The 27,411-nt window shown below is 39.6% G+C and overlaps 2 protein-coding genes and 1 long non-coding RNA gene across 6 annotated transcripts in view; 2 read left to right on the forward strand and 1 right to left on the reverse strand.

The window, feature by feature from the left end:
* The window catches only part of edc3 (enhancer of mRNA decapping 3 homolog (S. cerevisiae)), a 68,706-nt gene extending 56,767 nt beyond the window's left edge, over nucleotides 1-11,939 (forward strand). Inside the window, exons 5-8 of one of the 2 annotated variants that reach the window (XM_039773177.1) lie at nucleotides 869-1,022; nucleotides 1,331-1,548; nucleotides 4,581-4,883; nucleotides 10,652-11,939. In XM_039773177.1, the coding sequence (XP_039629111.1) occupies nucleotides 869-1,022; nucleotides 1,331-1,548; nucleotides 4,581-4,883; nucleotides 10,652-10,821 (845 nt within the window). In that variant the 3' untranslated portion in view covers nucleotides 10,822-11,939. Of the gene's footprint in view, nucleotides 1-868; nucleotides 1,023-1,330; nucleotides 1,549-4,580; nucleotides 7,195-10,651 lie in introns of those variants that run through there. The other variant, XM_039773178.1, reaches the window with a different exon arrangement.
* Nucleotides 4,237-26,400, reverse strand: LOC120541490. The gene is made up of 3 exons (XR_005636012.1): nucleotides 25,945-26,400; nucleotides 21,306-21,370; nucleotides 4,237-4,407 (listed from the first exon to the last, which is right to left on the reverse strand). It is a non-coding gene; the product is annotated as an uncharacterized LOC120541490 (long non-coding RNA).
* The window catches only part of csk (C-terminal Src kinase), a 167,931-nt gene continuing 164,920 nt past the window's right edge, over nucleotides 24,401-27,411 (forward strand). Inside the window, exons 1-2 of one of the 3 annotated variants that reach the window (XM_039773180.1) lie at nucleotides 24,401-24,573; nucleotides 24,845-24,989. The gene's annotated coding sequence lies outside the window, so the exon portion shown is untranslated. Of the gene's footprint in view, nucleotides 24,990-27,411 lie in introns of all 3 variants that reach the window. The other 2 variants (XM_039773179.1, XM_039773181.1) reach the window with 2 other exon arrangements.

A 27,411-nucleotide genomic window follows, 5' to 3' on the forward strand; every position in this document is an offset into this window, starting at 1 on the left:
AATCTTGGCAGTGCAGCTGGGTTGTTCAAGCTTGGTGCTGTAAGGTGGTATGGTGGTTCTAGGCCTTTGGTCCAACAAATCTCTTCATCTGATGTCAATTCTTGCTGCTCTTTCTCTAATTTTTCAGAAATCGACAATAGCTTAACTTGTACCTTTGTTTGAAGTTCATCAATATGCTTATCATAATTCTTGCTATTAATGTTCAGCAACCAATATATTTTTGTCACTTATATTGGGGAGCTTGTTCACTTATTTGTTAAGAAGTTTAGGCTGTTTTCTCTTAACTAGAACAATTGGCTAGCTATTTACTGTTTTGATCAGGGTTTTTTTTTTTTCTTTCAGGTATAAGTAGCAATTTCAACAAAATATATAACAAATAGAATTAAAGTTGCACTGAGGAGTCATAATCATGTTCTTTTCAACAGGAATTATGTTGATTACATTGGAAATAGGAGTTGGCAGTACACCAGTAGGAATGAGACTGGTAGAAACACTAGAAATTTGTCACATGGTAGAAATTTTCATGTTTCATTTCTACTGAAGTTGAGCACATCAGGAAGCAGCGTTTGTTACTTGTCCATCTGACATAGCGCAGCATATGCCAGTGCAACTGTGGAGTTGAAAGGCCACACAGAATTCAACTTGCTATAGCTAAATTTGAATGTTCACATGCAATTAAGTAGTAAATAGCCTACGTGTCCTAAAACTGGTAGTGTTTCAGTGATTGATTTATATAAACACATGTACATTGAAGAAAATGCATGTTATAATAATAATCATGATCAGCAAAAAGAGATGGCAGAAGAGTGTCTACTTTTGCTTTTGCTGCAGGTTACTTTAGTTGTTTTCCTTCATCTCTTTTTAACAGATGCTGGTCTCGTTGTGCCAAGTATATCATATGAGTTGCACAAGAAGTTACTGGCCATTGCAGAAAAGCATGGGTTGTCTTTGGAGAGAAGACTTGAGATGGCCGGTGTCTGTGCTAGTCAGATGGCACTGACCTTGCTTGGTGGACCCAATCGGTAAGAAACAGCAAGCTAAACAATGTCTAAGGGAATTGAGGGAGCCCATAGAAGGGAACAGCATACAAGAAGATGTGTACACGGTTTTCTTAATATTTGTTGTATTTTATGTAAGTAATTGCATCATGTCAGTTATTACGGAAAATCTGCCTGTCTTTCCATACTTAATTTTAACATTTCAATTCAATGTACACAGTAGAATTCAGAAAACCACGTAACAGTTATACTGTATAATAGGTATTCCATTTAGCAATTGTATGTATTACAATTTTATATATATGTAAAAAAAAATGGTATGTTTTGTTTAGGCTCAACCCGAAGAATGTACATCAGCGCCCCACAGTGGCTCTTCTATGTGGCCCACATGTTCAGGGTGCTCAAGGAATCAGCTGTGGTCGTCACCTTGCCAACCATGAAGTTCATGTCATCCTCTTCCTTCCCAACTTTGTCAAGATGCTGGAGTCTATCACAAATGAGCTGACTCTCTTTGGAAAGACAGATGGCAAGCAAGTCTCCAGTGTTAAAGGTTTATGGCTGTTATTACTAAATCTGTAAACACATACACCATGTACAATACCTGAAAAGTGTTGCATCTTTTTGCAAACACAAAAGTGTTTTGTTTTAATCTAATTTACTCAGTTCATCCTGGTACTGTAAGATGAACAATTTAGAAGTTGTGGTAACTTTAGTTTTGTTTTAGTTAGTTTTAAATTTGAGTCATGGAGCTTAAAGCCTACATAACAAATTTATGCTGATAGACTGAAATAATTTATTTTGCTGTCTGCTTGTACATCTTCAGAGTCTTTTGAGTTGTACACTAAGTTGCAGTCTTCCAATATGAGAAAGATGAGTGCCTTTAATAGGTAGATAAAGTATTCATTTTAAACATTAACCTGCATTAACACCCATAGCAATAGTAAGTCATATTTAAATGATATAATTCTACTTAACCACAATGAATGTCAGCAGTTAAGTAAGGGACAACAGAATAATGTTTATTTTTATTTTTTTTTTTACAAGAAATACTTTGAATAGTATGGCACTCCTGTTAAATCTTAAATGTAGATTGCTATTTTATTTTTAGCTGGGGACTCGGGTGCATACTACAGCATATTATTGATCAAAGAATGGCATTTCTCCCTGTTTGGTGAAAATAATATGTCTGTCCTAATTTCTATAACAAAATAATATATTTGCCCCATTGTAACTCTGATGTTGTTAATGCTACGAAGGCCCTTTCCTAAGCCACTCTTCCATCCAATCATTCACCCTAAACCTGTTACCCTTAGCAGAATCCTTCATGTAAACACTTCCATCACATTCAAGTTCTGGTATTTATTTTATTTATTTATTTTTTTAATCAAAAGGTCAGAATCACTTGTAACCTAACCAAGATACACCTTTTTTGGCCAACCATCCCATGAAACAGCAAAAACACAAACCCATACCTATATAGTGTGTGTGTTTATGCAGTCTGTAAATGACATGCTTATCCAGAGGTCACATGTACATTTCTGATAAAGTTTTTTCTGCTTTGCATCTTGGTCACCCTCAAGCTGCCATCTCTTTTGCTGACACAAACGTGATCAAGAAGTCCGGTTCTAGAGCCATTGTATACAGAGCAACATTTCCCAACATGTGGGCTATAGCAGCATTTGAGGTGGGCTGCGGCCAACCTCGAACATGACACCACCACGCCCCTCACCTCAGTGTAGGTAGATCCCCATTTTGATTATCATGTTCAATTCAGTGAGACAGACCACCCCTTTAGATGTTTGAGCTAAATTTACAGTCAGGATAATCCACAATGTGGCTCTGGATTAACCCTGAATGGGATACTTTTGTCATCTAGCATATTAGGCACTTCCCTTTGAATTCTACTGTCACGCTTGGCTGCAGGAGTGGCTCCTGGTATTCCTGTTCCCATGATTCTCTTTGACTAAATAGGAACTGTAATGAAATTAATTTATGAATTGTTGTTTTCCAGCCCCTCTTCTTTGACCAGTTTAACATAGGTAACCCTATAATGAAATCTCCAGAAAACATAACCTGAAGGATCACTGAGACACACACGCCTCATTATAAAAACACCCTTTAAAGAAACATTGGATTCATTGCTTAAATCGGTACCATGTACTGGTACACAGGGTAGGAAATCCTCATTAAGGGGTCATTTTCACCTCCACTGAATGAAATCCACGGGCATTTTACAAAATATAGAAAATAACATTTTACCTTATCAGAATAGTAAAAAGTGACCTGTTTGGCATGTTTAATTACTTATTACCTTTGTGGTGGTGTTGCCGATCTTTGTGTTCGCAGCAGGTTTCACAGTAACTATTTAAATAATAAAGCCGCCCAGTTTATGAATTAGAGCATTTTTAGTAGTCAGCATGCAAACATGAGATATGGAGAAGCAGTAAAAAGAGTAACATAAAATGGAATGTGAATGTCAAAGCTGAGTTTTAGTGTGATGGTGACAGTAATACATGTACAATTTGTAATAATTTTGTGCATTATTTTGGAGCTATCATTTTGCTTCTGCCCCTGAGTTTTAGGCGTCAAAATTGTTCAATTTGAGGTCATTCTTGCATTTTCCCCTGATTATTTCTGACACTGTACTGACTCCTACTGGAAGATTTCAACACTCAGGTAGGGAATGATGGAGAAACCTGGAGGAGTATGATTGGGAGTAATGGCCTCTGATCAGATTCTGAGCAGCTAGTCATGGATTGTCCATAGTGAACACCATGTTTTAATACAATTGTGAGGAACCTTTTATTGGGTACCAGTGTGTCTTGGACATGTCTAATCTGAGGCCATGCAATTTGGACCTGGCTGAGTTGGATGGAGTGTTGTCTGGGCAGATTGGAAAGACCAAAGAGGGTAGTGAAAGTATGATGGGATCTACTAGTACATGACTTTGTTCAGGATGGGTTTAAATTTTAACTGCTTAAAGGGATTCTTTTCTCAATGGACTCTGTTCTAGACCTCAGTAGTGTAGGTAATTGCAGGGGACTGTGGCCTGGAGGATATTGGTGTCTTGTTACAGAAAGAAGAAAATTGCAAGTACAAACCCCTGAAATAAAGTTCTTGCACAAGGTTGCTGGGCTTATTCTCCATAAAAGATTGAGAAATTCTTAATAGGACTGGCGCGTCCATAGATTGAGCGTAGCCAATTGAAGCGGTTTAGGCATGTACCTAGGATGTCCCTGGGCGCTTCTAAGGCATAGTCCACTACTATAAGACCCAGGAAATGCAGGAAAGATTATTTCTCTCGAATAGCCTGGGAGTTTCTAGGAATTCTTCAGTAGGAGAAGTTGAAAGAGGTTGCCAGTGTTCTGGTGGTCTGGTCTTTCTAACTACACATGGTGTTATTGTGATCCTGAAAAAAAAAAAAAAGTAAGTTAGTGAAATATCTGTCTTCTTTCCCTTTATTATCTCCATAAGGGAACCATAGGAGATCTTTGCATACAGCCAGTGACTTTATTTTAGCCATTTTTGAGAGTGTCTCAGATTAATCTTTTAATTATTTTGCATTTTGTTTATCTTTTACAGATTTACCAGACAGTCCTGTTGATCTTGTGATTAATTGTTTAGACTGCCATGAAAATGCCTTCCTTCGTGATCAGCCATGGTACCGGGCAGCTGTGGACTGGGCCAATCAGAACCGTGCTCCTGTTTTAAGCATTGACCCACCCGTGAGTGCTCGAGAGCAGGCAGTAGATGCAAAGTGGTCCTTGTCCCTTGGTCTGCCACTGCCTTTAGCTGAGAGTGCAGGACGTGTTTATCTTTGTGACATTGGCATTCCTCGCCAGGTTTTTCAAGAAGTTGGCATCAGTTACCACTCTCCTTTTGGATGTAAGTTTGTTATTCCGCTTCACTCAGCCTAAAATAATGTAAACATTCATATGACACCAACAGCCTGCATGAAGTGAATAACAGAAGCAGGAAATGAAACAGTCTCCTAAAATGTAAAAGAATATTTCTTACCAAGAATTCATTTCTGAACTGATCATGAGCAGTGCCATTCCTGGCTGGAAGGTAACATTCAAACTCCCAGGTGTTATACAGAAAGTTGATCTTTTAAATGTTATATTTTTATGTTAGTGTGTAACCAAAGAAAGCAAAAGTATCAGAGTTCTGAACTGAGTCAATTTGTGGACCATTACTTGTGATAAACAAGTTTACACTCTAATGCCGGAATCTGAAAAATCAAACTTAAAAAGGAGTTCTTGAGAAAGCCTTGCAGTGGCTGAGCCAGGTATTGAGTCTACTATTTGCACTATTCATTTTTTTTTTCTTTGTAAACCTTTACAGATCAATTTACGATTCATGTGGAATGTGACATTAGGAAAGTAAAGGACTGTGCTCTTCTTCATTTTCATTTCATTTTGTGATGTCTGTTAAAACACTGTTTATCACAGAGTCTGCTCTATAAGTTGTAGCAACAGAAAGTGTGAGCTGAGAAGCAATAATTCAAAAAATGCAAAGGAGATCTATTTTACTTTGAATGCATATATTTTATTATAATGCTGCTGTTATACCAGCACTTACAGCAAGAGTTACAGACTTCTCAGTAATTATATAGACCGCCTTAAAGGGACGGCTGCTCTTATAGTAGATTGTGGTGCACCACGGGGTCGCTAAGGTTTCTTGGTCAGGATGTCTCAACCCTTTTTTACTGGCAAGAGTAAGTGAATTGTATTTGTGTCATGGAGTAAGCTGTTAAAACAAGTTTTTAACTGACTTTATTCATATGAGGTATATATACAGTGCGGGTTTGATTATTTCACACATTGCAGAGTAAGCAGTATGTAGTTTTATTTTCAGATTTTTTCGTCTGAGTTGATCATTTCGATCACTCAAGAAAAATGGCATTTTGTGCCAGAATGGTTTTCATAGAATTGTTTTAAAGGAATTTTTTTTTTGTTAGAATATTAAATTCTAAGCAGATTTCATGATTTGTTCTGTCTTGCATTTTGAGAGAAATTTTGAATACTCTGATAATTTATGCTAAATTAGATAAGAAAGAGGGTTTAAGAAGATACTTAGATGGGCGGCTCTCTGTCAAATGCCGTTATAAATATTCCAAAAATGATGCGTAGACCAAATATAATCAGTGTTGTTCCAGACCGCCCCAAACCCCCTTGTAGTGTTATGTTTTAAGTTTGCTTTAAGAAGCTCTGGTAGTGTTTACTGGAATCCTGTGCCTTTGAAGACTTACACTTTCCTGCACTCAAAAAAGGGAAAACGTTCAGGGAAATTTGTATGTAGACCTATGTAAGAACTCAATTTTGTAAACCTTGTTCCTTTTATGTAGTTAAATATGCATTTAAAACACAGTAAGTTAGTCGGTCACAAAAGCCAAGCACCTGCTCTGCCATTCCACCAGCCTCATTCTTTGCTTGTTCATTCAGCATGGAGTGGCGTGTCTTATTTGGGAAGGAAATTATTCTAGTAATCACGGGCCACAAATGAATATTACAGAAGTCAAATACGTAATAGCTCCGTGTAGTGGAGTAGTTAACGTCCCTAGTTTTACAATTCAAATAAGAAGCCTTCTTAATGTTTTAAGGCAGTTTTTCACTTGAATGAGACCCTCCATGTACTGTCCTGAATGTGTGTGTAAATACTGTGGAGTACGGGGCGCCTTTTCTAGTTTTGCTCCTCTGCAAACAGTCTGGACTTGAATCAGATTGGTTTTCTTTTTTCAGTCATTACTGTATCTGCATAGACATTCTTATGGCTAAATACACCGATCTTTTCAGTTCACTGCATATGTAAAGTACGAAGAAGGTAATTGAATGAACAGTTCTGAAATACATTTGTAAAGTGATTTAAGATGTGTTCTCCATATGTGATTAAGTACATTTTTCTGCTGCTTTTTCTTTTTTTTTATTATTATACAAAAGCCATCTGAGTGGCATACTTGAAAGGAGGTCCTAAATATACAAAATATTTTCTTATACTAATCAAATTACTTCAAATGGCCGAGATAATTACATTTTATAATGTACTTTAGTTAGAGTTGTATGAGGAACAAAACCTTTTTGTTCAGGAACCAAAATCAAAACTATTTCTTTTTTTAATATTGTAACATATTAGTTTGTCTCATACTTCACAATGTTTGGTTGTTTGACTATAAATATTTATTTTCTTCTGTTCCAAATGAAGTTCTGGTAAATATTTTGACAATACTATATAAGCAGCTGTGCAGTGTGTGGTGCTGATCTAAGATGCTCATAATGTTGCTTTATTAAAATCCCCTTAAATCAAAATAAATATTTCATTGCACACGGTTAGGCTGTGCTCCTGCTTTCCTGGAAAGTTAATTTGATATTTGCATTAAGCTGCATTTGGAAGAATACAAACCTTTTAAATGAACATAATTTTACTTGTCACCCACCTGATTTTTCATTTTTTAAATGGTCCACTTGCCAGCTGCCGTCCTTTGAAGGGTTCTAATTTGTACCCCCAAGTTGGTGTGCCTGTTAAGTCCGAGTGTAGTCACCTGTACTGTCAGTCATATTTTCAAAGAACCATTATTATTATTATTAGAGCGGTTTATTAGCCACAAACCTTAGAGTGGACCAGGAAGAAGCAGAAACTGCAGTCGGTCTGCGCCGTTAATATGTCATCATGTTACAGGTTTACTTTAACGGTCAGAAATGCATGTGTCCCATAGAGCCAGGAAATATTTCAAGGTCTTTATTACATGCTATGAACACACACAGCTCTGGTGTTTTAACAAAAAAGACCCGCTGCAGGGCCATGTCTGCCACGTAGCACAGCCATGCTGTATCCGGTGCCCATTTTCTGATCATCCATCGTGTATCCTTTGCTGAAGTTCTCTCCCCTGTCAAGTACAAACCGTGGACTGTTGCTTCCTTTTGTCTAGCGTTAGTTTAAATTTGCAGCTTGTATTATTCAGCAGTGACACCATTTCCAACGGACTAATCTGCCACAATTAAAGGCTTTGCAGCAATATTTGTGACTCAGTTGTTGCTTGTTCCTGTAAAGGTTAATTAAAATAGGAATTGATGTTTTTGATTTAGCGAAAAATCTATTATTTTTCAAATAAATGGGATATACTTTTACAGTGATACTTTAAAATAAATTTTAAGGGTGATCTGCTAGCATGTAAAATGGCCAAAATCCCCCCCAAATGCATGATTATTATACAGTTGGTCTCGGAAAGCCAATGTATTTGAATTTTGTTAAACAGTCTGTGTCTTTTGTGTAGTTACCTTTTTTCCTTTAATGGTGTGTCTAACACAATTAGGCATTGCACACTTTGCATTACTTTTAAGAATTACTAAATAACTTGCATATCAAAGTTTGAAGGCCATCAGATTTCTGAAGTGCAGCAGCCTTCTGTTTCTGTCTTCATTATATTTAAAGGTATGATGGAAGTATTGATGTTTTCTTTTTTTAAGATGCACACTTTGTGTGATTTTTGTATTGGTAAAAATCTGTTCATTGATTTGAAAGAATATTTATTTGCAAGATTCATGCAGAGGTTTCTTGTTAATATATGCTTTCCTTGCTAAGCTTGTAAAATGTGTCCATTTCACAGAATTTTTGTTTCTGTAAAACTTTGTATTTTTCTTGTTAGTGCAGCAACAAAAAAAGGGTAATTAATAAAATTTAAAGAATGAGTCATTTTAAAGTGTGCTTTACATAAATCGGGTCTTGAGTTAGTGCTTTGTGTTGCCCAAGATGTGCATTCTTCAGGGCAGTTGTAGGTGACAGCCATATTGGCACTGCTTTAAAGAATGAATGCAATAGTCTGCCAGAGTGCTTAAAGACAAAGCTTCGTGAGAGGAGTGGCATTGATAGCCTTGATGATGTTCAAAGAATATCTAAACACTGCTACAGTGTGTGCTAAACAGACATGGAGTTACATTCATCCATTTATGGCAGGAAGGTTCAGGATTGCAACTTTGAAATGGCTTAACCCAGAGCTGGCCATATTAGAACATTAGAAACACTGCGATAAGAACTGGCCATTCAGCCAATAAGCTTGTCCTTCCTGTTCACTTAAATTGTCCAAAATAACAACATGTTCAGATTAGAAGGTCCCTACAGTCCTATGTCCCACCACATTTATTCCATTTATGTGAAATCTGCTTTTTAATAAATTTACAACTGCCTGTTCTTGTTGCTGAATTCATTTTAAAGTAACAACAGGGATCCACTGTAGTAACTCTCTTCATAATTTTAAACACTCTAGCCATGTTCCCTCTTAATCTCCCAGTTTGCTTGAATCTGTCCTCAACACTCCTACCTCTCAGTCCCAGAATCAGCCTGATTGCTGTCCTCTGGACTTTCTCTAGCACTGCTACATCTTTTTTGTAATATAATAATAATAATAATATAACACCTCGTAGTCCTTCAAGTGAGATCTCACCAGAGTGTTACATACCCACAGCATAACCTCCTGAGACTTTAGACTCCTCACGTCGTGCTAAATAACAACACACTCTGTTAGTCTTCTCGATTGCTCCTGTGCATTGTCTGGATGTAATCGGTCCACCATAACTCCAGGCGCCTTCTCATAAGGGCTGCTTTCAAGTTTCAGAACTTCAGATTTAACATTCTTCCTTCCTATGTGTAATACTTTATATTTACTTACTTTCATCTGCCATTAAATCTGCCCAAGTCTTTCTGCTGTCCAAGTCCCTCTGCAATAATTTAGTTGATTCTCCATTATCTGTCCATGCAGCTGGCCTGTCTGAAGCAACTTATTGATTATATTGTTGTCCAGATGGTTTATGTACAATAGAAAGAGTTGTGGCTCCATGTTAAGAAAATAATTGGCTGGATCTGCCCAGATGTCCTTTTAATACAATGAGATGACATTTGCTGTCCTCCAGATCACTGGAAATTCTTCATTGTGCAGAGATTTTCAAAACATATGTGCCAAGTGTTTACAGGTATATAGGTACTCACTAACGCCCTTAAGCAATCGAGGATAAATGTTATCTGACCCTGGTGATTTGTTGGATTTAAGTCGATTTAATCCATGAAGTACTTCTCCATCTCCTTGCCATCTCACATCTTACAGGACTTAAAGGATTTGCTGCTGCTAACGTCTCAGTGGCAGATACCACAGGGTACTGTCAGAGGTCTTGTGGAGCTCATGCCTTGATGGGCTGGAGCTGTTTTGGCAGCACGAGGGGGGCCTACACGTTTTAACGTTGTGGCTGACCAGTGTATCTGCATGTTTAACTAGCTGGCCTCATTGTGCTTTCTGTCCATCTGAAGAAGGCAAATGCCAAATGTCACATCTTTATGCTGTGTGTGCAGAGGCTGAGTAGACCTCCTGAGCCATTTAAGTCACATGCTGTTCTAATATAGGAGGTTTATTTTCAGAAAGCTCCATAGCTCAAAGGAGAAGCCAAAAATGATGGCAACAAGCTGATTTAACACCTAGTCTCGTACTTCTGATCATGCATAAACTGAGGAAACATCAGAATTAATTTTTATTTTGTGCTCTTCACTCAATACAGGCTCAGAGCACTGGGGCAAGCTTATAGTGGAAATACAAATTACAAATGTTAGAAATAATTTAAACAGATTAACGTAAATGGAACCTAACCATATCTGTCCATTTTATCTGTTAGTTGATGAACTACAGCCAGTTGACAACAGAGGAAAGGAAAACAAAAACCCCAGAAACGTAACCCTGTTGAAAGTAAACCCCTGGAGGTCCACAGTCCATTTGAACAGACACATCTTCAGCCAATTCATCGTCCCCCTGGACCTTCTGTCGTGGTGCATACGTTTTTGCTGAGCAGTCTAATGAGACAACTGGACCCGTTCATCCTTAGATTCCTCTTTAGAATCCAAGGCTTCCCACATCTCAGGTGTCTTCTCCATGGGCAGGACAACAGCTTGGAAGTAGAACAGTGGCACCAAGAGCCACAACAGGATAGAGGAGGGTTGGTAACCATCATGCCAAGTGACTACACGAGATGCACCATGTACAGCACATCAGCAGCTCTGATCTGGCCATGCTGGACTAAAGCATCGACGCCACAGCTGGGACTGAAGGGGCAGGCAGCTCTGGGGCTCCGCCGCTTGGAATCTTCGCTAGGCTGGCATCTTGAGGTTGTAATGTGTGTGCTGGTTTGTACGTAATAAGAATGGCCTTGGCCATTTAAAAATGAGGTTTGGTGTTTCACAGGTTGAGGTTCTTTCTTCACAATCCTGGTATAGAGTAACTAAGCACATGCAGTGCACTCCAAAGTGAGGCATACTTTATTTTAAAAATAACACGCCTGCTCCTGCATTTTATACTGGAGATAATGGGTACTGGTGTCCCATTGTGAAGAAAAGCCTTAAAACTTATCAAATATGTCAATTTTTCCATCCTAAAATATTGAGTATTCATCAGATTACACACATATCGCAAAATGTTGCCTTCATAAGAAAGAAAAAAAGGTAACCATTGTAAGATTGAGGCATTTTCAAGGAGTCCAGCAGTGCACTTTATTCTTCACCGAGTGCTGCTGACGACATTGAGTGGTGATGCCCAGATGTGAATTGATGTCTCTGTTCTGTAGACAAGTAAACAACAAAAACTGAAAGCTACACTTATGATTGCTTATTGTATATTCTATCACTACACTGAAGCTGGTATCGTTGCTTTCACAAAAATATTGCCTGCTGCTGCTCTGATAACTTCACGCACACTTGTGAGAGAAACATTGTGTTTGCATGTAGCTTACAGTCAAGAACAGAGCAGACATTCTAAGCATACGTTTAGCATTCAGTCAGGTTAAAAACTCTTGTAACTTCAGTAGAAATGTGTTCAGCACAGGCACAGTGGTAGAGCAGAGCTGTCATAGATAGATAGATAGATAGATAGATAGATAGATACTTTATTAATCCCAAGGGGAAATTCACATAATCCAGCAGCAGTATACTGATACAAAGAAACAATATTAAATTAAATAGTAATAAAAATGAAAAGAATTAAAATAAAATTAATGTTCGCATAATGTCATTTCTGCCTCACAGCGCCAGGCTCTGCATGTTCTCCTCGGTCTCTTTACAAATTGATTCATACTGACTGTCACTGGGTTTCCCTCCCAAAAAATAATTCTGCTCAGTTCTCTTTTATTACCGTATCCTCAGCAAGAGCAGCTCTTCATGCTTTAAAACAGTCAATAATTGGTTTGTGATGCTTTAGTCTGCTTTATTGCACACTTGCCCTTTAAGGTTTTAAGGCTTTTTTTTAATTAGGACCCCAGTATCCATTAGCTCCTTTTGAAAATGCCAGAGCAAGCTAATTATCCACCTTTATAAATGGATAAGTGTCTGTGTGTCTGTCAGGTTGCTATATCATTCCAACAGATGGCGTATCACAAACATTAACACTGCCTTTACGATTTCCATACCAAGTGGCATATAACAGAGACTTGTGCATTGCATTTGTCATTCCAGATGGAGCATCACAAACATTTGCAGTAATCCATTTTATTACTACAAATGTTTTTGATGTCTGTAGGATCGACAAGTGAAATTAATTTTACTACTAAATGCATTACAAAATGTATACCAGTAGGTGGTGTGCTGCAAACGTTAATGCTGAGCTTGATGTTGAGATAATTAGAGGGTCAGCTCAAGTTAGACGGTTGGAAGACAAAGTCAGAGAGGCGAGATTGCATTGGTTTGGACACCAGCAGAGAAGAGATGCTGAGTATATTGGGAGAAGGATGTTAAGGATAGAGCTGCCAGGGAAGAGAAAAAGAGGAAGGCCTAAGAAGGTTTATGGATGTGGAGAGAGAGGACATGCAGGTGATGGGTGTAACAGAACAAGATGCAGAGGTCAGAAAGATATGGAAGAAGATGATCTGCTGTGGCGACCCCTAACAGGAGCAGCCGAAAGAAGAAGTAGTAGTAGCAGCAGCATGGCAAGTATGTATATACAGTGCATCCAGAAAGTATTCACATTGCATCACTTTTTCCACATTTTGTTATGTTACAGCCTTATTCCAAAATGGATTAAATTCATTTTTTCCTCAGAATTCTACACACAACACCCCATAATGACAACGTGAAAAAGTTTACTTGAGGTTTTTAAAAAAATTTATTAAAAATAAAAAAACTGAGAAATCACATGTACATAAGTATTCACAGCCTTTGCCATGAAGCTCCAAATTGAGCTCAGGTGCATCCTGTTTCCCCTGATCATCCTTGAGACGTTTCTGCAGCTTCATTGGAGTCCACCTGTGGTAAATTCAGTTGATTGTACATGATTTGGAAAGGCACACACTTGTCTATAATGTCCCACAGTTGACAGTTCATGTCAGAGCACAAACCAAGCATGAAGTCAAAGGAATTATCTGTAGACCTCCGAGACAGGATTGTCTCGAGGCACAAATCTGGGGAAGGTTACAGAAAAATCTCTGCTGCTTTGAAGGTCCCAATGAGCACAGTGGCCTCCATCATTCGTAAGTGGAAGAAGTTCGAAACCACCAGGACTCTTCCTAGAGCTGGCCGGCCATCTAAACTGACCAATCGGGGGAGAAGGGCCTTAGTCAGGGAGGTGACCAAGAACCTGATGGTCACTCTGTCAGAGCTCCAGAGGTCCTCTGTGGAGAGAAGAGAACCTTCCAGAAGGACAACCATCTCTGCAGGAATCCACCAATCAGGCCTGTATGGTAGAGTGGCCAGACGGAAACCACTTAGTAAAAGGCACATGGCAGCCCGCCTGGAGTTTGCCAAAAGGCACCTGAAGGACTCTCAGACCATGAGAAACAAAATTCTCTGGTTTGATGAGACAAAGATTGAACTCTTTGGTGTGAATGCCAGGCGTCATGTTTGGAGGAAACCAGGCAGCGCTCATCACCAGGCCAATACCATCCCTACAGTGAAGCATGGTGGTGGCAGCATCATGCTGTGGGGATGTTTTTCAGCAGTAGGAACTGGGAGACTAGTCAGGATAAAGAGAAAGATGACTGCAGCAACGTACAGAGACATCCTGGATGAAAACCTGCTCCAGAGCTCTCTTGATCTCAAACTGGGGTGACGGTTCATCTTTCAGCAGGACAACGACCCTAAGCACACAGCCAAGATATCAAAGGAGTGGCTTCAGGACAACTCTGTGAATGTCCTTGAGTGGCCCAGCCAGAGCCCAGACTTGAATCTGATTGAACATCTCTGGAGAGATCTTAAAATGGCTGTGCACCAACACTTCCCATCCAACCTGATGGAGCTTGAGAGGTGCTGCAAAGAGGAATGGGTGAAACTGGCCAAGGATAGGAGTGCCAAGCTTGTGGCATCATATTCAAAAAGACTTGAGGCTGTAATGGCTGCCAAAGGTGCATTGACAAAAGTATTGACCAAAGGCTGTGAATACTTATGTACATGTGCTTTCTCAATTTTTTTATTTGAATAAATTTGCAAAAATCTCAAGTAATCTTTTTTCACATAGTCATTATGGGGTGTTGTGTAGAATTCTGAGGAAAAAATGAATTTAATCCATTTTGGAATAAGGCTGTAACATAACAAAATGTGGAAAAAGTGATGTGAATACTTTCTGGATGCACTTTAAAACGCTAAGGGTTGTTAGGATGTGATGTGTAACACGTCCCAAGAATTAGAGGGATGGGCTTCCTCTACACTTAAATTGGGCGTCAGTTCCTTCTTGTGGCTTGCAGTGGCACGGGTTCTCACCCTGGCTGACGGGAAAAGCTATGTGGGCATGTGGCAGTATGGTGACCTCTGCTCACAGTGAAGCACACTGCAAAGGCTGACTGGTTGTTTCCATCATAAACATGTCAATAGGAAGTCAGTCTCAGCCCCAGAATTGAAGGTGCAGCCTTTCTCTGCCATATTATTGGGCTTTGGGTCCTTCACACGGTGAGGGGTGGTGCATTCACAGAGATGGTTGCCTACAATAGAAAGGATGTGGCATGTCTGCCAGGAAAAGTGTTACAATGACCATGGTTTGGCATTGAAGGCATCCTCGGTGGAGTGACAAGCTGTTTCTTCAAGGACCATAGGTCCAAGCGTTTCTAGTTTTTAAAACTATGTTTCACTTTAGAACTCAATTTCGTGGGGCAAACTAACATATACCAGTATTGTAAAGAAATCACTTCTTGAAAAATACCAGACTTGAAATCAGTGCTGAGCTTAATAAAGAAGGCAAAGTAAAAACATTCCCAGATTCCAGCTGTTCCTGAACAACCCCTGCCCATTCCACGGCTGGCACAACTCTGTGTGCCACACATACTGGTGGGTCTAGACCAACATGGCCCCTCAGCCTTGCTGATAGCTCGGTATGGCAGGGAAAGTGCAGATGGTGTGGTTTGTGTTTTACGGTTCAGGGAGTGTAAATGTGCTCCGGAGTTGTTGAATTGCTTTTATTTTTAGAAGTGCAGTCTCAACAAATGAGCTGCAGGATGCTGACTGATTCGTGCCCCCTTTGTGTTTCATGACATGCACTCTGCCGTGAACTGGTGCCTTGTCCTCGGGGTCTGTTCTTTTACTGATGACGGCTGATTGTGTTAGCGAGAGAGTTCTGGCAGAGCGCATGTCACTCATTTGATTTTTGCGCCATCTAGTGGCCACATTGGATCATTTCCCAGTTGACTCCTGCGTTTGTTATCGCTATAGGCTTTCACGTAGCATAACACCACATTGAATATAAATATCTTAATACATACTAGAAGAATAAATTAGTATCACAGACTATTAGCGCTTAACATTATGAGTTTACAACGGCTGGCATAATTTTTTAGAAGCCTTGGGCCAACTACAGGGTGGTCCAGATCTAATTATGCAGATCCAGATCGTCTGGATGACTTTGATTTATGCGGGGACGATTCTTCATGTCGTCAGTTCGCACACTTCTCGATGGTCCCGTATTTTTCGGGGATTTTCTATGTAATAAACTTAAGTTATAGCGTAATGAAAACTGCATAATGAGATCTGGACCACCCTATAGAATGTAATCACCTGGGACTTGTGATTTTATCAGCCAAGGTGGCGCTGGTGACATAACCACTCTGTAGGCCCCTCTGATACCATTATTATGATTTAGCTGATGCCTTTATCCAAGGCGACTTACAACATTTAAAGTACAATTGGTTGCGTTTCTTATTATTTTTCCAAGTGGAGCACAGGCAGGTGACGTGACTTGTTCACGGACACGCAGTGTTGGCAGCCTCAGGGTTTTCTGCCACACGTGTGCCTTTGAGTGGTGCACTTGCTTAATCTTACTTAATCTGGTCAGCATTTGTTCCAGCCTTGTGTCCAAAATTGCCCGAATCGGCGGCAATCCCATACTGGATTAAGTGGGTTTGGATTTTAAGGGCACTGCCTCAACAGTGAATACCAAAGACTGGCACATTGTGCACAGTGCTCATAAAACCAAGTTATTATTTTTTGACTGCTCCTCCGCTGACATTACTTTGCATCATTGTAGTGGATGTCAGCAGTCAAGATGCACTCTGGAAGTCATTCGGCTGCCATCCTGATCTGATTCGTCATCAATGAAGACAGGCGAGTGTCCCATTCTGTCTCAACAATGAAGTTGTATGCTTTGGAGCTTCTGGGATTTTATTCCTTTCTCCTAACCTCTCTCTATACTTTCATCTTGGTGTCACTTTTTCTTGAAGGTTTCCAGACCACTGTGTTCCAGTTTTCTTTCATGTTTGTGTAGCTGACGAGTGATCTGCGTGGTGTTGTCTTCTGCGGGTGGAACACATCGAGGCGTTCTCTACACTACTGTGAAAGCCCCTGCTTGATTTCACACACTTTCCTTCACCTTCATCTTTTTTCTGTTATCATCTGCAGGTTCCACGGCGAACCTGCAATATTTCCAATAGCTAACTGGACCTGTGATTATTGTCTTATTTGAAGATCACTTTTTTCTTTGCAGATTCTGTTTTATATTCCTGATTTGAATTCTCCTTCCTTTCCACACACGTTTACTTGCCTTCCTTTTATGGACAGCTCTCGTGCTCTCTTGTAGGTTTAGGCCTGTGGCGCACCAAACGGACAATCAAAGGCCAATTCTGACAGATACGTGTGCACAGTCTGTGGAACGGGATAAGTGAGCAGGAACGGGGGGTCACTTGAAGTGTGGAGACCAAAAACAATCTGACGCCTCTGAGCTTTACTGTGTGCACAAGGGAATGCCTGCGAAGAAAAGGCCACTCGTTGTACTTTGAGTTTCATTCCAAATCCCGTCCACACGCTCCTGGAGTCCCGATGCTGATGCTGGAGAGCAAATAATCCTACTGGATGGGTGGAGTGCCCTCTGCTGGACTCATTCAGAATGTCACTTTGTACCTGCTATGTTGACAAGGCATCTTCTAGCCTTCGCCAGGAAAATACATATATTAAAAAATATTTTTCTAAAAACCACCCTTATATTAAGCTAAAAAGTGTACTAAAAAATAAGTCTCTGATACATCACTCGTAAAATAAAAGGTGGGCGCTTTTGCAAAGATTTTAGGAAGTGTTTTTTGAATGTTGATTGATGAAAAGCGCCCACGCTTTTATTTTACGAGTGATGTATGAGAGACGTATTTGTTAGTTTTTAGTACACTTTTTAACTTAATATAAGCGTGTTTTTTAAAAAGTATTTTTTTATATATATATTATTTTCAACTTTTTGGTCTTTTATTATAATTTTGTAATGAATATTTTAACACTTCCTTTAATACTTCTATCCGTTACTAGCGCCATCTATTGGTGAAATCTTTAACTATTCTTCATATGAAAATTTCATTTCTTAGTTAACATGGATTAATTGATCAATTAGAGAAACTGATTATTGATTCACGTATTGTCATCAGAAATGAGTAAGTGTAAAAAATTTCAAGTCATTTGGACAATCGGAAGTGGGTTAAATATCGATTACAAGATTTGTACCAGACAACAAACTGGTGACGTTAAAAGAAACGTGGTAAAAAAAAATAATCAAATAATAAAATAAAAACAGCCAGGCAGATGAGAAGAGACATTCTAGTCTTTATATAGCACTGGTGGTCTTTTTGGAATTCTGATCCCTCATCACTTCTAATCTGCTAGAGTGGTCTTTTCATTGAACTGGTAGACCTCTTGCTGCCTTCATTACAGAGATGTTTTAACCCTTGTATTACTGTGCTGGTGTTTCTGGCCTCGCAAGGCTCACTTTACTTTGGCAGTCCAAACTGCTGGAAACGTCTCCCACTCTGTGCGAGTTCAGCAGTGCTATCTGAAGTGCCAAGTAGTCGAAAACTGTGAGAACTTTAAAAATTCTCAACTCACACGTATCTGACTGCATGTACAGTGAAACCTCGGGTCACGAACGTCTCGGACCACGTACAGATCAGGTTACGACCAAAAAGTCTGCCAAACTTTTGCATCAGTTCACGACCACACACTCGGGTGACGAACAAGCCAGTTTCCCTTCCGGTTCGTACGCACCGATGAGTTCCGCACGTGTTCAGTCTCTCCCTGTACATTGTTCTCGGTCAGACGTGCATGCAAGGTTAGTTTTTGTATAAATTAAAGATTTTTCCAATTTTCATTTTTTTTCCCTGTGCTTAAAACTCATTTAAAAAAAGTGTTTACAGCCAGCAGTTCGTAAGGCTGTAGAATGAACTCTTGCAATGTTAGTTTTCTGTGTTTTTACATTTAGTTTACTGTTACACTGTGTATTCTACAGTATAATTAACTGTTTTTGCACTTAAAAATCTTTTTAAAAATACATATTTACATACAGTTTGTATGGTCTGGAACGGATTAATTGTATTTACATACAATCCTATGGGGGAAATTAGTTCGTATTGCAACCAGAGTTTTGGAACGAATTACGATCGTGACCCGAGGTTCCACTGTACATTTGTCTTAATTAAGTTAGTCATCTTTGAGTTCACTGGAGATGTTGCGAATTTTATATGCTATTGATTTTTAAATTTGCTTTACAATGAGTACATTACTTATCAGTAAGGCATACAGGACTCCATCTTATTAAGAAGATAAGATTTGATAACATCCTCGGCCGGAGTGAAGAAAATGTTAGACAGAGAGACTGGCAGACCAAAATCAACTAATTAAGTAGGTAATGAAACAGAACCTATCACTCACAAAAGTTCAAGTGTCCAAAATAAATCCGCACCCATTCAAGCTGATCTCTTAACTGACGACAACATTAACTTCTACGGGACCGTCCTTTAAGGTGATTTTATTTTTGTATAATCTTTGATGTTAGAGGAAAAGACATGCATGAAACATACCAGTGAAAATGTTTAAACCCTAAATGTGTTCTTCTCTGTGTAAATTACCATACATGTCTGTCAAATAACAAATATGAATAAGGATTTTTTTTAGCAATTAAGCTCTTTCACAAAATCAAAATTCTGGTAACAACCTTTGGGTTGGCAAACTACACTGTTTTTCTACAAGTACCTTTGAAATTCCAGCTAAATGTGAGGCATGACAAATGACCTGAAGTGCCAATGACAAAACACGGCAGTTCAGCACAAGCAGCCATGTGTCACGAGTAGCAGATGCTGAAGACACATCACCATCTTTATGGCCTAAAAGGCCATGAAACGGTCCTCGAGTAAATCTCCATAATAGTACAGTAAATGGTGGGCATGGAGGTCAAACCAAAGATTAGCAGTGGGAGTTTTAATGTTGTCATGCAGTCAGAGTACAGCGAACATGAACATGCAACCTGTTGTAATCAGAATACAAGTTTAATATGTCACTGTGCTCTGTGCAAATATTTTAAATCTGCTTTTCTTTTCTTCTCACATGTACAGCTAACACAAAGCCAGATTTAGTACATTTAGAACTGCTAGGCAAGCATCTTAAGACAAGACGAGTTAAGAACAATGCAAAATGGGCAACGTGCACTCTTTCTGTATGTCAAACTCAGCATGACATTGGATCCTCTCTTTGCCTTGTTTGGAATGGCATGATTCACCCAAGTGGGGGCCTGCACATGAAGAAAGCCTATAAAGCCTTGGAACATTGCCCGGCACACCTTGGAAGCCGACGGACGGATGGGAGATAACGTCATCCGATCCTGAAAATCCTTCCAAAGCAGCGATGAAAATGGCAGACTCTACACATCAGGCCCCCACTTCAGTGATAGTCTTGTCATGGCTTTCTCATGTGTTATGCTGCATAAACCGTCATTAAAGAAAGCTAAGTTATTTCTCCTATGTGATTTCTTACCGCTGTATCACTAAGGGAGGGGTATTGCCTTTTTATATTATATCTGTATAGATTCAGGTTATGTAACATGCCGCAATTACAAAAGAACTCATTCCAACAAGGGAGCTAGTGCCCCCTGCTGGATACACCTGTCACCACCCCCCAGCCCTGTGACAAACAAAAATGTGATAAGGACTCCTTCAGAACCCAGAAGGTATGATGAAAAGCAGAAGGCGACTGAAAAACTGAAAAAGAGACCTCCATTATTGTCTGTTGGGGTCAGTAATCAGTAAGTGCACTGTGCGTGTCTGGGTGGGCCTAATACAAAGTGTGTGTGTGAATATATGAACGCAGTGGCAAAGCGGAGACTGAAATCTGCTCACAGGAAGTGAAAAGTCCATCTTGGTATCTTCCCAGGGTCACAAATAAATGCTCAGCCGAGTTTGGCTGGGGTGACTGTGAACACCATGGCATATATGCAATTCCATGTCATATTTGTGATGTTGTCCTTTGGACTTGAGTATTGTCACCATGGAACATAACACTAATAGCAACAAGGAAGAGCTGAAAATGACTACTGAATCGTTCATCTTTTTATCCATCCATCATTTGTTTTTCGAAGACTCCATTAAATACCAGCTTTTTAACAGCACCTTACAAGGTCATGTAGCTAGAAAATGGAGCACAAATAAGCTTGTGATGGCTCAATAGGTTTCATACACAGAAGACTCCTGAATGACATCGATTGGTGAGCTGTTAATACTTATGGAAGGTCTACAACTATCTTTTTATTTTTTTTTATTTTTTATAACGAATGGGAAGCCAAAAAGACAAAAATCCCAATAACCTCCCAACAGGTACTCTGAAATAAATACAATGCACTCTTTCTCAACATTATTACATATATTAGTAGTATTATTATTAATATTATATTAGTACTTGGGGGCAAGCCCCCAGTTGAGGCCAGAATATTAGTCAAATCTGTAAATGTACAAAAGAAAAATTATTTATTGGAGTCAAAATCACAAAATTCTATAAAAATGTAAAAGAAGAATAATTACTTAACAGAGTAAAAATCATGAAATGAGAATAAAATATTTACTCTCTTACCGATTGGAATATTCCCGTTAAACTGAAGTCCACTATGCTTGATGCGCATCTTTCTTGATATGCTACTTTTGAATTTAAAAACAGAATAACAATGTGAAAATCTAACAACATCACATTAAAGTTTGATAAATTCTGAAAAGAATGATACCAAACGTATATGTGTAGGTTTTAAAATAAGCCCAATTTATAGCATGACAAAAAAGTGACATAAAAATGTCACATAAAATCGTTGCACTTTTAGGCTTAGGATTTTATATATAGAGAGAGTAGATTAGTAATAATACCACACCATTCAGTTAAGGCCAGCTCATACTGTATGAAAAATAAAGTGAAATTGCCAAAAGTAAGAATAACTATAAAATGAACAATACTAGCAGAAAATTTACCATCGATATTAATCCATGAAAGAAGAAAAACGCCTGAAATAAGTTCCCCACCTAATATTAAGTAAAACCCAGTAATTTACTAAAACCATCAAAATAACTAAGAACTTGAAAAGGAACTGTATAAAAGAAAAAGATGACACTTCTCTTAAAGATTTAAAATTAATTAAAAATACACAGAAGGAAAACAGCTTTTCAGGCCATAACCCCAGCGCTTTGTCAAACATAATACAGCTACGCAACTGTTTCAGGATGGCACAAGCTGGCGTTTTTCTCTGTCCTTGCTGTTAGTGCCACTCAGCCCTTTGTGCACCACAGAAACTGTTAAACACAGTGCGGTCCTTGTTATACACCCCATGGCTCTGATCTTCTGCCCATACATTCAGTAAATTGTTGTCCCCTTATGCTGTAAAGCCGTCCTGTTTTTATAGCGTATTGTTGCTGCACCTTTCTTGTGTGATTAATTAGTTATTTCAAACATGATGCAGGTTGATAATGTCCGTTCATTACAATAATAATGTGCAGATAATGCAGCTGTGAGATAGCTTATACTGTAACATAACTATTGTAAATCGGTCCATGATTACTGAGTGGCACTTACAGAATTCCTTTTGTCTTCCATTCATGTCCAGATAAGTGACTCTTTTTGTGCATTTGAATATAAGAGGATTCTGTGTGCACCTCACCTAGAGTTTTGACAAACTTGAACTGGGGATTCAAGCGACTGTTGGATGAGTAAAAAAGGAACAACTAACCACTCTCAAGGTAAATCCGTAAACTAATTTGTAGTTGCAGTCACAAGGAACGTTTCTGTTTTAAGATAGCAAGGCTTACAAATTCGCCAATGTTTTTCAATGGGATATTGTGAAATTTGAAAGGTTTGTACAGCCAGATCGGTTTCAGATATCTCAATTTAAAGGGAACTGTCTCAACAAATTTAAAGAAAGAGTGTTAGACATTTCAACAAAATTGGCCCACTGGTGACAGAAGAATAAATAAACATGGCTATCACAGTAGGTGTTTTCATGCATTATATGCGAACGCACCTAAAAAACAGAAAAGATGTGGTTCTAAAAGATTACCATTCTACAAATGGTGTGGCAAAAAACTGTTCAACAGGACAATCTGGACGCTCAAATACAAAATATTCTTTAAGAGAACATAATATCCTTTATCTGAGAGTAGAAGATAATCTGGAAATAGCTTCTTCTGAATGACAATGGCCATAAACATTTCACACAGTGTGGCAAAGAATGGACTGGCAGGTAAACATTTTCAGTTGGAAATAGTCCAGCTCCCGACCCCATAGAAATACTGTATTGTGCCAAGTCCTGAAGAGTTTATAAAAGCCTATCTTTAAATGGCAGTATCTGCATTCCATTTTTCCTCATATCATTTTACAGACGTGTGGTATAGTCTTCTTCTTTTGGCTGCTCCAGTTAGGAGTTGCCACAGTGGATCATCTTCCTCCATATCCTTCTGTCCTCTTTATCTTGCTCTGTTATACACCCATCACCTGCATGTCCTCTCTCACCACATCCATAAACCTTCTCTTAGGCCTTCCTCTTTTCCTCTTACCAGCTCTATCCTTAATATCCTTCTCCCAATATACCCAGCATCTCTCCTCTGCACATGTCCAAACCAGCACAATCTCACCTCTCTGACTCTCCCAACCGTCCAACTTGAGCTGTATATTGTTGGTGATGATTAGGCTAAGATAATACAATTTTAGGGGTGTGAATTCTTTTGCATCCCGCTTTTTATTGTATTTTTTTTTTTTTTTACAAAGCGTTTTAATACTGAGCCTAAGGTGAAAGACACTATCCATCCGTCTTCCTAACCCTTTAATCCTGGGCAGGATAGCGGGGAAGGTGGAGCCTGTCCCAGCAAGCAGCATCGAGCAAAATGCAGGAAGAATCCCTGGTCGGGCGGACAGGCACACAGACACACCCTTCGGCCAATTTAACACCACCAGTTCACCAAACCTGTATGCCTTAGGACTGTGGAAGGAAACCGCGGAAAGGCACATGAATTGTATAAATGCAGAGCAAATGCTCAATACCTAAATTCTATATAACACACTGTTTCCTAAAGAAATTATATTTAACTGACAAGTGACAACACAAGTTACTGTTTCTAATTTTGGAGTACAATCTTCTATTGCCCGTACATTACTGCACCATACGATCCGATTGGCATTTAAATGTGCCTAAACCCTTTTTGTATTACGTTACGACGAGTTCGCTCTGTTCAACTGGTTCCTATCGACGACTTCCACTCTGGTTTCACTGTCGCAGTACAATCCGTACGCCGCAAAAAAGCGGTCAGACCGTCGCAGAAGGTACTCTTGTGAGTTGTAAAGGCTCTGCTGAAACATTCACCATCGCTCTACAGCTCGTGCATTTATTTGCAGTGTTTTCTGATATTTTTGCCATTTTGGGACGGTAGTGTTCCAAACCCAATAAAAATTCTCAAATCGATCAGAGTCAAAGTTGTTGTAGGTAGCCCAGTTCATACTACCTCGATGTACGTGCTAGGAATGTCAATTTGTTCGTGCCTGATAGGTCAGTGTGATCATTGGCTCTCCGATTAAAAACACTAAGCCATCCCTGGTTTGCATTCTCAGTTTTCTGGAGTGATGTTTGCGGATTCAGCGCTCACTTTCCAATGCAAAACTCTACTGTGCCCAGCCGAGGGAGCTGCGAGCCCGCACTGCCGCAAGTGGTGCTTCCGACTCACTCGCTGTCATCCTGCACATGCGCAAACGGGAACTATCGATGGGTGCATTTCCTTTTCTTTTGTAGGCCTGCGTACTTGCAAAGAAAAAGGCCAGGTTTTCAACGGCCAGTTATAGAAACCTCGTAGATTTGTGAACCGGATTCGCGGTAGGTGAAACGGCGTTTCTAGACAGCAATGTTTTTTTGCTGCGGTGTTGCATTGTTCGCTCTGATTTCTCCCTAGGCATCCCGGAATTGCTCGGAACATTGCGGCTAAAATACACAATTAGAAGAAAAACAATTTGACTTTTCCTCCCCGTTCCTCTTTGTTTGAACGGCATTGGGGTGCTAACACACGGAGCAGCTCAAGCAAATACAAGAATTTTCTCTGCTGTCCAGAAAGTTAATTTATTGAACTGGTTGATTTTTTTCCGGACAGCGACCTTAATTGTTAATGGAGTAACTAAGGAGCACAGCAGAGAGGCACGAAGAAATCACCGACCCGGGGTCTGCTGTATGTAATACACCTCATCGCATCCCGGGATTACCACAAAAGAGGACGATTTCGGTGTAAAGTAATACAGGTGAGAGCACTGGCAATTGAATGTGAAAAGTGGAGGATGTAGCCCCCCTGCCGCACGCTGTCAGTCGGAGAATGGGTGGTGTAGCCGGCGATCCTCCTCACACAGAAAATATGCAGTTTTTGTGCGGGCGGGTCTTTTTCCTTTCCTTTCCTACTTTATCCCTATTTTTTTGCTTTAATTGTGTTAATGTGGAGGCAAACATAGTAGCTTATTTGCCGTTGATTGGGAATCGCTTGCAGTTTCTGCTTTCTGTCCGTGCAGGGATTGCGGCGAGCCTCGCCTCAAATGTAGCGCGCTGAGTGTGCATGGGGGGTGGGTAGAGCCGTCCGGTGTTCGTGGAGATCTGGACTCGCTTCAGCATCCTGGCATCGCCCTGCCCGCTCCCAGATAGACACGGAGCTTCCCGGAGCCGCGTTAGCGCGACAGCCCGCACGAGAGAGTGTGGGTAATTAGGCTTTTGGACATTTTGTACCTACCCGTTTATGACGCCTGGTTTTAAACACGAGTGTTCGAGAACACGCCTTAATGGTGATCGAGCAGAGGGGTGCTGTGAAGCATCTTTAGTGAAGGTGATATCTGTCGTGTCACCGTGCAGTCAATGTCCAGATGGTCATGTTGACAGACGTGATGCGCCCGAGTTTGCTCTCTGTGAATAAGTGGTCGAGTAGAAGATAAGAAAGTGACTATTTGTTATGCCAAGAGCTTTTTCTCCATTGCGGCAAGGTGGTGCAATGCTGAATACCTGTTTTGGTTCTTGCAGCGGTGCGCTTAGTTTGCAGCGAATACGTGCTACCTGTGCTCCTGTTATAATGTACGTGATGTGATGCTGGGGCGGAGAGGTATGCTTTTCAGAAATATTAGCTTGTGTCTATTGATAATGTCAGGCTCAACACTGCAGTATAAGAACTAGTCAAGATCAAAACCAGCTGTTAAAAAAAAAAAAAATCAGGCTTACCTTGTCATTTCTACCATTTCTGAGGTTCAGTGAAAGGTACGCAGTAATGGTTTTAATATTCACTAGGTACACCATAGCAGAATTGTTAACCATAGTATCAGATTAATGTTTGTATTAACTGAAAACCCTAATTTAATCTGTGATTGGCAGGCGTCCCACCCAGTAATATTTCCTTTCCTACAGCTCTAGTCATAGAAGCTAATTTGGCTGAATTTTGTTTATGTCCGTGCAATTCCATGCACTAGAGCCGTCAAGAGTTCGAATGACCGTACATTTGGGGTTTCTCTTAGGACTTTGTTGTGATTTTCACTTTTGCATGTAATTTTTCACTATTTGAACATAATAGAAGGGTAAATGTTCCATTAATAAAAATGAATGAAGAATCATTTGTGTGCATGTCACAGAGTAATATTCAATACAGAAGTGAGTTTCTTATGAAGAAACTGGAACAAAACATTTTTCCAACTAGGTTTTCTGGATAGGTTCTGTTTCTCTGAAAGTGTTTAGTAGCACACAGCAGCTCTAGAAAAAGGGCAAATTGATCATTTAAAAGACCTTTGCAGTTAATTAAACTCACAATCACTTGCCTGCCACTGGGGTACTTCAGGAGAGGTCACACTGGCCATTCGATACTAAGCTACATCAGCTCCCTTTGTAATGTTTAACAAATGAATCACAGAACTGTCTCTAAATTCTAACAGTGTTGCTCAGAAAAGTTCCAGTCTTCAATTCTGTTGGGCACCTGTAGTGTAGAATTGTATTTCATTATATTGATATATAAAAGTGACTAAAAAAAGTTAATATCATGAAGAGCTTGAAACTATGAAGAGGGTAATGCTGTAGGTTAATGTAGGTGGCCAATTCAACTGACAAATGCAGTTATTAAAGGCATCCCAGTAGCATCAAGTACAAGGCAGGAAACAGAGCTGGACGAGCTGGTTATGCACACACTAACACAGGGCCAAGTGTGACGGTGTATGTGCACCAGTTAACCTTGTATGCACATCTTTAGCAACGTGGGAGAGAATGTGCTAACTCCAAATGAACAACAATCAGACATGATATTTAAACTTTGGACACAGGATCTTTAAGGCATTAGCACCAACAACCATGCTGCCCACTTCGGAAAAGTTGGTTTTAAAATATAATTTAAAAAAATATATTTTTTTTTTATAATTTCTCCATCGATCCTTACATTGTTATTTACATGGTGTCTGACAATCCTTATCTTTTACTTGAAGCTCCTTTCCGACATGTTAGGTGTCTACCTTGCGGACACCTCTGTGTCCATTTATCCCTTTCTAAGACCCAACACTTTCAAATCTCATGCCACCAGTTCTCAGCACCTGAGCCTATGCTGTCCTCTTGATTCATTTCTTTTCACTGAGTGCTGCCATACTTTTCCAGTCGGGTACTTATTACTACTGCATACAACATGCCCGAACCACCTCATCCACAACTACTTTC

The sequence above is a fragment of the Polypterus senegalus genome, chromosome 12, assembly GCF_016835505.1.
Source record: "Polypterus senegalus isolate Bchr_013 chromosome 12, ASM1683550v1, whole genome shotgun sequence".
NCBI lineage: Eukaryota > Metazoa > Chordata > Cladistia > Polypteriformes > Polypteridae > Polypterus > Polypterus senegalus.